A 12830-nucleotide genomic window follows, 5' to 3' on the forward strand; every position below is an offset into this window, starting at 1 on the left:
TCTTGTCTGGTCAAATATATATATCTCCTATATTATAAAAGGCCAGGTATGTTTGTCCGATGCAGTCATGTGCATTAGAGACTGCTACGTGAGACAAACATACCTGGTCTTAACCCCTTAACGACTAGCGCTGATGCGCATTAGAGACTTCGCAAGACAAGCACAAGGATGACAATGGTCATTAAGCCCACTGCTGTCCTGGGCCTCTCTCTGCCGCAATCTAGCTAAAATTAGCGAGATTGCGCTATTTCTGCATGCTCCACGAGTGGGACAGTGCATAAATAGTCTTTCAGAGGTACCGAAAAAGAGATCAGGCAATAGTGGTGCCGATCGTTGGTGACGTGGGAGGGTTAGGAGGGTGGCGGGTAGGCAGCCCATCGCTGAAGGGGGGCGGGAACAGGTGGGAATGCTACAATACAGAAAAAAATGTATGCTTAGAGCGGCAGGAAGGTGGAAGGAGGGAGGAGGTAGAAAGAGGTAGAGGGGGACATTTTTGGCCCATATACATGGCTTTTAACACTAGTATATATATTTATATAAAATTTATGATGCTTTGGCGGTTGCAATGCAGCCTGTATGAAATATTTATATCACATGCTTCTTGCTATATACACATATTTGCATTATTATCTTAGTGACTGCTAGCACACTGCCTCAAGATAGTAAGTAATAACTGAGTGAGACAATTTACATTTTTGTTTTTTGTGTTTGTCTTTAATATCAAGTTCATCGGTTCTGAGATGAATTGCATATTGTGGATTTGGAACCAATTGCACAAAAAGGAATCACATTTCTCATGGAACACGTGGGTTTCTATCAAATTAAATGGATCCATACATCAGAGGCAAACATTTTTTCTGGAGGAATTCTGCTTTGTCAAACACTTTTGTGTTTGGCTACGATCTGTTGAGCAAAATTATTTCAAATTTTCTTCTTTTTTTTTGTCACTATTTTAGACAAAAATATATGTAAATTTGCTTTTGTAATGTACTTAGAAAATAGTTTGTTATTAAATTAGAATTATTTTTCTTTGCTCTCTTATAAAATCATTTACCAGAAACTCCTTATTTTAATTGATATATATTATGTATTTAACTTATATACCTTTGGTTTTCTAAGAGCAAAATAATGAAACAAGAGTTCTCATATGTTCTTGTCCTTCAGACTTATTCCATGAAAATCTTAAAGCATATAACTATTTGATAATTGCCAATTTAATTCTAGAAATTGGGCAATTGTTTTCCCTATCCCTTTAAATTTGTTTTTACAAACACACATATTAGATTTATGATGGTCTAAGGTTTGAGATCAGTAGATAAGAATATTCCACACTGTGTCCTTTCATCTTCAGGCTCGGCCACGTTCTTTGTGGTTTTATTTCTGGTGAGGAGGCTAAGTTCATTGAAACATTGACAGACGAAGAAGTCCTCACCGCAATGACTTCTGTGCTGAGACAGTTCACAGGTAACAAAAAGGGATGACTTTTTGGCATATTTGTTAAAAACAATGAAGGTTGACCATATTTGTTCTATACAAATGATAAGCGTTTTTGAAACATTGAACATTCATTTTGATTCTTATATATAATTATATATCTATTATAAATACATAGAACTTATTCCCTTATGAAGTACATTGGAATGTTAAATATTTAAATGCATAGTTCAACACTTTATTAAATATCAATATTGCATAAAAATGATTTTACATGTTTTCAGCTATTTAACAAAGGACTCCAATGCACATATACTGTACGTATGTCTATTTATGTATACATATGTATTAATGTACTGTATATGTATTTTACTATGTATTTACTGTACAAATTTAACATTCCAATGTTCACTTACAGGATAATTTTTTTTTTCTTAAAGGGTCATTAAACCCAAAAAAATTATTTAATGATTTAGATAGAAAATATAATTTTAAACAACATTCCAATTTACTTCTATTATCTAATTTGCTTCATTCTCTTGATATACTTTTCTGAAAAGCATATCTAGATAGGCTCAGTAGCTGATTGGTGGCTGCACATAGATGCCTTGTGTGATTGGCTCACCCATGTAAAAAATAAATAAATATATATATATATATATATATATATATATATATACCTATACTTGCATATCTATTCCAATAGACATAAAGGTATAGATATGTATTTTACATGAGCAGTATCTGATATATAGAATATATATATTTAATAATAGAGTACATCATTTTAGCATAGGAATTTAAATTATGCATTTTGTACATTTCATTTCTCAATTTAGATCTTAAGAAGTTCGAGTTTAAGGCACGTCATTAAAATATTACATATAAAATATTTTAAGAAATTATCTGCTAGATTACGAGTCTTGCGTTAGGCTTAAAAAGCAGCATTGAGAGGTCCCAACGCTGCTTTTTAACGTCCGCTGGTATTACGATTCTTGAATTTACAGGCTCACCGCTCACTTTTTCGGCCAGACTCGAAAATACAGCAAATCCATTTACGTCAATTGCGTATCCTCTTTTTTTCAATGTGACTTGCATAGCGCCGGTATTACGAGTCTGACCAAAAGTGAGCGGTAGACCCTCTCCTGTCAAGCCTGGTACCGCATTTTAAAGTCAGTAGTTAAGAGCTTTACACTACAACACCGTAGCATAAAACGCTTAACTAAAGTGCTAAGAAGTACACTAACACACATAAACTACCTATTAACCCCTAAACTTAGGTCCCCACACATCGCAAACACTATAATACATTTTTTAACCCCTAATCTGCAGAACCGGACATCGCTGCCACTATAATAAATATATTATCCCCTAAACCACCACACTCCCGCCTCGCAAACACTAGTTAAATGTTATTAACCCCTAATCTGCCGTCCCTAACATCGCCGACACCTACCTACATTCATTAACCCCTAATCTGCCACCCCCAACGTCGCCGACACTATATTAAATGTATTAACCCCTAAATCTAAGTCTAACCTTAACCCTAACACCCCCCTAACTTAAATATAATTTAAATAAATATAAATAAAATAACTACAATTAACTAAATTATTTCTATTTAAAACTAAATAGTTACCTGTAAAATAAACCCTAAAATAGCTACAATATAAATAATAGTTACATTGTAGCTAGCTTAGGGTTTATTTTTAGTTTACAGGCAACTCTGTATTTATTTTAACTAGGTAGAATAGTTACTAAATAGTTATTAACTATTTAATAACTACCTAGCTAAAATACATACAAAGTTACCTGTAAAATAAAACCAAACCTTAGTTACAATTACACCTAATACTACACTATAATTAAATAATTTCCCTAAATTAACTACAATTAAATACAATTAAATACAATTATAAGTACGGAAAACCCCCCCACTAAATTACAGAAAATAATAAAATAATCCAAGATGGCGTCCCTTCAATTCCGATTGGCTGATAGAAATCAGCCAATCAGAATTAAGGTAGAAAAAATTCTGTTTGGAACAGCCAATGGAATGCGAGCTCAATCCTATTGGCTGTTCCAATCAGCCAATAGGATTGAAGTTCAATCCTATTGGCTGATTGCATCATCCAATAGGATTTTTTCTACCTTCATTCCGATTGGCTGATAGAATTCAGCCAATCGAAATTGAAGGGACGCCATCTTGGATGACATCATTTAAAGGAACCTTCAATCAGTTGTCAGCCGTCGGATGAAGAGGATGCTCCGTGTCGGATGTCTTGAAGATGGACCCGCTCCGCGCCGGTTGGATGAAGATAGAAGATGCCGTCTGGATGAAGACTTCTGCCCGTCTGGAGGACCACTTCTGACAGGTTGGATGAAGACTTCTCCCGGTTTCATTGAGGACTACGGCCCGGTTGGGTGAAGATGTCTCCCGGTAAGGTGATCTTCAAGGGGTTAGTGTTAGGTTTTATTAAGGGGGTATTGGGTGGGTTTTAGAGTAGGGTTGGGTGTGTGGGTGGTGGGTTTTAATGTTGGGGGGGATATTGTACTTTTTTCAGGTAAAAGAGCTGATTACTTTCTGGCAATGCCCCGCAAAAAGCCCTTTTAAGGGCTATTTGTAATTTAGTATAGGGTAGGGCTTTTTATTATTTTGGGGGGCTTTTTTATTTTATTATGGGGATTAGATTAGGTGTAATTAGTTTAAAAATCTTGTAATTATTTTATTATTTTCTGTAATTTAGTGGGGGGTTTTTTTGTACTTTAAATAATTGTATTTAATTGTAGTTAATTTAGGGAATTTATTTAATTATAGTATAGTGTTAGGTGTAATTGTAACTTAGGTTAGGTTTTATTTTACAGGTAAATGTGTCTTTATTTTAACTAGGTAGCTATTAAATAGTTAATAACTATTTAATAACTATTCTACCTAGTTAAAATAAATACAAAGTTGCCTGTAAACTAAAAATAAACCCTAAGCTAGCTACAATGTAACTATTAGTTATATTGTAGCTATCTTATGGTTTATTTTATAGGTAAGTATTTAGTTTTAAATAGGAATTATTTAGTTAATTGTAGCAATTTTATTTAGATTTATTTAAATTATATTTAAGTTAGTGGGTGTTAGGGTTAGGGTTAGACTTAGGTTTAGGGGTTAATAACTTTAATATAGTGGCGGCGACGTTGTGGGCGGCAGATTAGGGGTTAATAAATGTTGGTAGGTTGCGGCGATATTGAGGGTGGCAGATTAGGGGTTAATAAATATAATGTAGGTGTCAGTGATGTTGGGGGCAGCAGATTAGAGGTTCATACATGTAATGTAGGTGGCGGCGGTGTCCGGAGCGGCAGATTAGGGGTTAATAAATATAATGTAGGTATCGGCGATGTTGGGGGCAGCAGATTAGGGGTTCATAACTATAATGTAGGTGTCGGCGGTGTTGGGGGCGGCAGATTAGGGGTTAATAATATAATGCAGGTGTCGGCGATGTCGGGGACGGCAGATTAGGGGTTAATAAGTGTAAGATTAGGGGTGTTTAGACTCAGGGTTCATGTTAGGGTGTAGACATAAATGTATTTTCCCCATAGGAATCAATGGGGCTGCGTTAGGAGCTTTACGCTGCTTTTTTGCAGGTGTTAGTTTTTTTTTCAGACGTCTCTTCCCCCATTGATCCCTATGGGGAAATCGTGCACGAGCACGTTTTACCAGCTCACCGCTAACATAAGCAGCCCTGGTATTGAGGTGAGATGTGGAGCAAAATTTTGCTCTCCGCTCACTTTTCTGCTTCTAACGCCGGGTTTGTAAAAACCCGTAATACCATCGCTGTCTGTAAGTCTGTAAGCGGTAAGCATAAACTGCTCGTTAGCACCACACACCATTACCGAAAAAACTCGTAATCTAGCCGAAAATTAATTATTCAGAATTAAAATAAAATATATAGATATAGTCTATGGATTATTTACAATATTTTACAGTATGTTTAATGATTTTGGAATATTAAATATATACAGTAGATATACAGTAAAACATGTACACGTATATAAACATATATACGGTATATATATATATATATATATATATATATATATATAATTATATATAGAGAGGAAAGAGGTACTCAAGCGCTATCTTACTGGATGGCTATAGAAATAAACACATATATGCTACATGAAAATTAGTATTGGTTAATACATACAGAATAGTTACAATCTGGAAATGTATGTACCATAAAGATAATAATACGAGCAATGTCCAGGTATGTATATTCTCCAGATAATATGTCAGATGAAACAATCCCAAAGTGTCTGATAGATGTAAACTTACTAGAGATGACCTCAGTCAATTATGAGGTAAGTGCCGTTTATAATCAAAGGAACTATATTTTGCTACTTTGCTTACTCGAAACCACTCATGACTCTTCCATAAGGAATATAGCTAGGCTCGTTCAATTCAAGGAGAGAGGACCTCGTCCTCAAGGAATTTGGTTGAACTTGTTTATCAACATCAGATGGGTGTCATGTAAAACAAACATAGACACAACATAGAGTAATAAAATTTTAATTAAAAAATAAATAAAAAAATAAAAAAAACACTCCTCAGTGGCATTATACTCACACAGTATAATCTCAAAATGCTATGAGGTATTTTAGTAGCATGGCAAAAATATATATTGCAATTGACGTCCGTGTTTGTGGTCTAAGTAAAAACTAAGTCCGTTTAAATATATGATAAATAAACCCTTACGCGTTTCAAAGGTTATGATAATCCTTCATCAGAAAACCAAGTCCATTTAAATATATGATAAAACATGATAAATTCTATTTTCTATATATATTTAGCTAGGAACCTTTGTATAGGATGTATGTGGGCAGTCCTTCTTGTCCCAAGTTATTCCATAAAGGGACATGCAACCCATTTTTTTTGATGATTCAGACACAGCATACACTTAAAAAAAATAAAAATCCAGTTCACTTCTATTATCAACTGTGCTTCATTCTTTTTGAAAAGCATACCTAAGTAGGCAGCGTGAGCATGTCTGGAACACTACATGGCAGCAATCACTGCTGCCACCTAGTGCCCTTGCAAATGTATAACATTGTTAAAAGATATTCTTGCAAACACTGCTGCTATATAGTTCCCCAGACGTGCTGCTACTGAACCTACCTGCCTGCTTTACAACAAAGGATACCAAAAGAACAAAGTACATTTGATAACAGAAGTAAATTGAAACTTTTTTCTTTTAATTGATACTTTTTCTGAATAACAAAGTCAATTGTGTTCCACATCCGTTTAAGTATTTTTCTAATTATATTTGTAAGTGGTTAAGCATGTCCTGCACAAGCTAAAATTAAAGTATTGGTTTTAGAAGAGGTTATCATTTTTCTCCCTCTGCAGGAGATCCTAATCTCGGCCCCCCTGTACGCATCCGGCGCACACGCTGGCGCAGTGAGACATTCACCCGAGGCTCCTACAGTTATGTGGCAGTTGGCAGTTCTGGGAAGGATGTAGATATTCTGGCACAGCCACTACCAGAGGAGGGAGACACAGCCAAGGTAACAAAATAGATTATATATAGCTATAGATATATACAGACATGTATAGGAATATCTATTAAGAAATACATAGAATATATTCCCCTATGTGCAGAACATTGGAATGTGAAATATTTACAGTACATACACAGTATAACACTTTCTGAAATGTGAATATTGCATAAATATTTTCTTTCATGTTTTTATTATACTTGACTGCAAAGGGCTCCAGTGCACTTATATATATGTCTATATATGTGTACATATGTATTTATGTGTTTATATGTGTATCTATATCTGTAACACACACACACACACATATATATATATATATATATTTACACAGTATCTCACAAAAGTGAGTACACCCCTCACATTTTTGTAAATATTTTATTATATCTTTTCATGTGACAACACTGAAAAAATGACACTTTGCTACAATGTAAAGTAGTGAGTGTACAGCCTGTATAACAGTGTAAATTTGCTGTCCCCTCAAAATAACTCAACACACAGCCATTAATGTCTAAACCATTGGCAACAAAAGTGAGTACACCCCTAAGTGGAAATGGGCCCAAAGTGTCAATATTTTGTGTGGCCACCATTATTTTCCAGCACTGCCTTAACCCTCTTGGGCATGGAGTTCACCAGAGCTTCACAGGTTGCCACTGGAGTCCTCTTCCACTCCTCCATGATGACATCATGGAGCTGGTGAATGTTAGAGACATTGCGCTCCCCTACCTTCCATTTGAGGATGTCCCACAGATGCTCAATAGGGTTTAGGTCTGGAGACATGCTTGGCCAGTCCATCACCTTTACCCTCAGCTTCTTTAGCAAGGCAGTGGTTGTCTTGGAGGTGTGTTTGGGGTTGTTGTGTTGGAATACTGCCCTGAGCCTAGTCTCCAAAGGGAGGGGATCATGCTCTGCTTCAGTATGTCACAGTACATGTTGGCATTCATGGTTCCCTCAATGAACTGTAGCTCCCCAGTGCCGGCAGCACTCATGCAGGCCCAGACCATGACACTCCCACCACCATGCTTGACTGTAGGCAAAAAACAACCAAAGAAGTTGCCGGGTGAGGAAGGGGTTAATGCAGTGACTGTAGGCAAGACACACTTTTCTTTGTATTTCTCACCTGGGTACTGCCACACACGCTTGACACCATCTGAACTAAATAAGTTTATCTTGGTCTCATCAGACCACAGGACATGGTTCCAGTAATCCATGTCCTTAGTCTGCTTGTCTTCAGCAAACTGTTTGCGGGCTTTCTTGCACATCATCTTTAGAAGAGGCTTCCTTCTGGGACGACAGCCATGCAGACCAATTTGATGCTGTATGCAGCGTATGGTCTGAGCACTGACAGGCTGACCCCCCACCCCTTCAACCTCTGCAGCAATGCTGGCAGCACTCATACGTCTATTTCCCAAAGACAACTTCTGGATATGACGCTGAGCACGTGCACTCAACTTCTTTGGTTGACCATGGCGAGGCCTGTCCTGAGTGGAACCTGTCCTGTGAAACAGCTGTATGGTCTTGCCCACCGTGCTGCAGCTCAGATTCAGGGTCTTGGCAATCTTCTTATAGCCTAGGCCATCTTTATGTTGAGCACCAATTCTTTTTTTCAGATCCTCAAAGAGTTCTTTGCCATGAGGTGCCATGTTGAACTTCCAGTGACCAGTATGAGTGAGTGTGAGAGTGATAACACCAAATTTAACACACCTGCTCCCCATTCACACCTAAGACCTTATGACACTAACCAGGGAGGGAAAATGGCTAATTGGGCCCAATTTGGACATTTCCACTTAGGGGTGTACTCACTTTTGTTGCCAACGGTTTAGACATTAATGGCTGTGTGATAAGTTATTTTGAGGGGACAGCAAATTTACAGGCTGTACACTCACTAATTTACATTGTAGCAAAGTGTCATTTCTTGAGTTTTTGCACATGAAAAAATATAATAAAGGGACTGTTGTTGTCCCGAAACGTCACAAACTACATTAAATTTCTGGTCACTTTTTGATGAAAATCCAGTGAGTGCTTCTTTTTTTGCTTTTCTATATATATATATATATATACAATTTGTTGCACAGGAAATTAGCCCATCTAGGCAAGTATCCCCACTTTCTTTTACCCAGTAAAACTCCATATAGATTGCTACCAATGCACAGGAGGATTATGGGTAAGATATGCAAATTGTATATGCAACATCTCAAACTCTTTGCTTCAAATACTGTGTTAACACACAACGATCCCCTAATGGGGTGAATGCAGCAAATACAGACATCACTACTAGACAACCTGTTTTGTTCTTATTAGAACTCATCAGTAGTTGATAGATTTCTGATTGCTGCTTAGGTAAAGCTCATTCCAACCAAAACTCATTAAAATTATGGTGGAGATAAAAGTTTGAGAATAAAATCCTCCATGTCTCAAAAGTAAATCAATAAAATGTGTTGCACAGGAAATTAGCACATCTAGGCAAGTACTTGAGACCTCATTTCTTTCAGCCTTTATAACTTTTTTGAGCAATATTTTTTTAAATAATTGTTATCAGTGTTATCAGTGTAACTGTACTTTTTAATGTATTTTGTGACACTTTTTTGTTTTGCAAACAGTTAACAAGAGCTCTGAGGTCGCGCTAACCTGATGTAACTTCAATTGCACTCAAGCGATCGCGTTTACTTTCAACTTGTAATACAAGCGCTACTTCCGATGCGTGCAAGCAGCCTTGATAAACCCCTTTTCGCTTGTGCGCAACTGTTAGAGCGCCACTTGTTATTTAGCCCTTAATGTTTTGGCCATAATTGCTTTGTCTATTTTTCCTGTAATTCAAATCTCAAAATTGTAGATTTTTCTTTCATGATTCAGATGGAGCCATTTTATACAACTTTAAATTTACTTCTATTATCACATTTTCTTTGTTCCCTTGATATCTTTTATTGAAAATATCTGCTCAGCAGTGTGTACGTGTATGGAGCAGTAAATGGCAGCAGTTTTGTAAGAATGTTATGCATTTACAAGAACACTAGATGGCAGCACTATTTCCTGCCATGTAGTGCTACAGATGTCTACCTAGATATATCTTCAACAAAGAATACCATGGGAACAAAGCAAATTTGATAAAAGTAAATTGGAAATTTTTTATAAAATTGTATGCTCTGTCTGAATCACAAAATAACATTTTTGGGTTTCATATCTCTTTAAGCGGCATTTGCATGATAAACCTGCAGCCATACATTTATGTATCAGGGTGATTGACATGCAGCTTCGCCAGTGGCGATCACTGGAAGACAGGTTCTCTATAAAATCTGTCCACCTGCAATCATGATAACGTTTGTGAAGTTTGTTTTATTTAGTCTCTTTTTTTACCTTCTTTCCCTGTCTCAGCCCCTGCAGGTTCTCTTTGCTGGAGAAGCAACACACAGAACCTTCTATTCTACAACTCATGGTGCTTTGTCATCTGGCTGGAGAGAAGCTGATCGTCTGATTGGGCAGTATCCTGGGCTGGAACCTTCACTCAGCAAAGCCAAGCCCTGATGATAAATCCTCACTTATTGTTCAGTCCATTCTTATTGTTTAAAGTATTCTAACAGCCAGATTAAAGAAAAATGTAACAAACTACATCAAAATAGTTAAAATACTGAGGTGCAGGATAAACAAGACAATAAGATGATGACTTGCATATTGCAGCACAGTATAATGTAGGCGCATTGAAAAGCACTATAGAAAATGTATCTCTGAAAGTTTTACAATACACTTGATAAGACAAAAATGCTCTGTGTATCTCTCTATTGATGTTTAAAAGGCCATAGTAATAAAAATAATTACATGCTCTAATTCGTTATCAATCCTGCACTCCAATCAGCAGCCCTAGTCGCATGACTCAGATGTAGAACTAGTGCTGCTGATTGGATCAGTGGGGGTTTCCACTGAGGACCAGTAGTGCTCTAGGAGTCCTGAGTGATACTTCTACTGTGTCTTTAACCTCTTCTTCTTCCTTCTCCTTCAGACTGATCTTATCTTAGGTCACCTCACTCAGAAGCTTATCAAGACAATGAGGCCCATTTATCAAGCTCCGTATGGAGCATGAAGGGCGTGTTTCTGGCGAGTCTTCAGGCTCGCCAGAAACAGCAGTTATGAAGCAGTCGTCTAAAGACCGCTGCTCCATAACCCTGTCTGCCTGCTCTGATGAGGTGGACAGGAATCGCCGCAATTCAACCCGATTGAATATGATCGGGTTGATTGACACCTCCGCGAGTCATCAGGGGGTGGTGTTGCACAAGCAGCTCTTGTGAGCTGCTAATACAATGCTGAATACGGAGAGCGTATTGCTCTCAGCAATTCAGCGAGGTCTTGCGGACCTGATCCGCACTGTCGGATCAGGTCCACAAGACCTTTCATAATTCGGCCTCTATGTCACTCATCTCAGCTCACAAGTGCACCCAATCACAACACAGGGTCTGTGATATACTAGTGAAAACACTTGTGATTGGCTGCATTTGTGAAAAGCCAGGACAAAAAAGTTATAGCACATAAAAAAGAGTTAATGGTTGACCTGTACATATACCATAAGTTACATTTCAGTAGTGATGAGAAGCTTAACCCCTTTATAGCTAACAGGAAACATCACATCTTACTGTAAAGCTTTATGCCCACAACTATGATTATCTGAGCAACATTTGAAATACATGATGTGACTGTAATACTTTAATCTCAGAGACACTGCTATAGAAAAAAACTCTATGCTAGATGGAACATCAGATTATCGTGTGCTATGCAAGTAATGACACGTGTACCAATAACTACACTTGTTATATCATACAATGTATTATAAAAATAAATTGTAATTCATTATTAAAAATACATTTCTTTGAAGATGTGTGTAGGTCATTATTTTGTATTATACATAAAGGCCAGATTTTTGCGCTCAGCTGAGAAATACCAGTGCACGCTAATGTGTGCTGGTATTACAAGTGAGGTGCAATGGGAGTCTCGTTCTAATGCCGTGTAAAGTTTCTTTCTTCTATAAGGTACGACGAGTCCACTGAGTCATCCTTTACTTGTGGGATATTATCCTCCTGCTAACAGGAAGTGGCAAAGAGCAACACAGCAGAGCTGTCTATATAGCTCCTCCCTTAGCTCTACCCCCCAGTCATTCTCTTTGCCTACTCTAAGTACTAGGAAGGGTAAAGTGAAAGAGGTGATAAAATATTAGTTTTTATTTTCTTCAAGCAAGAGTTTTTTGTTTTAAATGGTACCGGTGTGTACTATTTACTCTCAGGCAGCAGATGGATGAAGACTTCTGCCTGGAGGATGATGATCTTAGCATTTGTCACTAAGATCCAGACCAGTTCTCACAGAGGCTGAGGGGTGCAGGAATATTCAGTGTGAGTAAGGTTTTCATGCTATATAGCAGTGAGGTATGTTCAGTCATGTTTTCTGTAGAGACTGTGTATTTCAGAAAGGCTGACAGTGTCCCCATGAGGGTCAGGGTAAGCAGTAATCCTAAGAGCTATATAAGGGCATTACTAAGCTTGCATAAGGGGCTAATTAAAAAATGGTTGACACTGAGTTTTTGAATGTTTGTGGGCAAACATTTTGTGAACTGGGAGTGCTGTTATCGTTTTTTGGGACAATAATGTTTTTGGCAACTTTTATTGAGGGTACACTTTTTTTGGGTCTCAGAACCCACATGGCTAGTTTAAAACCACTCTGGTGGGGTTCTTTGAGGCTGTAGAGACATTGAGTGTGATGGGCGGGGCCTATTTTCACGCCTCAGATGTGCAGTTGTTTTCACTTAGCAAGCAGCAAGCTCCAACTTCTGATGGCCCTGGTGGAAGTTTTGGGCCCAATCGAAGCTTTAACCC

The 12830-nt window shown here is 37.5% G+C and overlaps 1 protein-coding gene across 1 annotated transcript in view; it reads left to right on the top strand.

The window, feature by feature from the left end:
• LOC128639933 (peroxisomal N(1)-acetyl-spermine/spermidine oxidase-like) overlaps positions 1-11838 on the top strand; it is an 87750-nt gene extending 75912 nt beyond the window's left edge. The window contains exons 6-8 of the mRNA XM_053692199.1: positions 1352-1464; positions 6830-6987; positions 10351-11838. Coding sequence (XP_053548174.1) covers positions 1352-1464; positions 6830-6987; positions 10351-10500 — 421 coding nt within the window. The 3' untranslated portion in view covers positions 10501-11838. The remainder of the gene's footprint in view (positions 1-1351; positions 1465-6829; positions 6988-10350) is intronic.
• Positions 11839-12830: the final 992 nt, after the last annotated feature.

This window comes from Bombina bombina, chromosome 9, assembly GCF_027579735.1.
Source record: "Bombina bombina isolate aBomBom1 chromosome 9, aBomBom1.pri, whole genome shotgun sequence".
Classification (NCBI taxonomy): domain Eukaryota; kingdom Metazoa; phylum Chordata; class Amphibia; order Anura; family Bombinatoridae; genus Bombina; species Bombina bombina.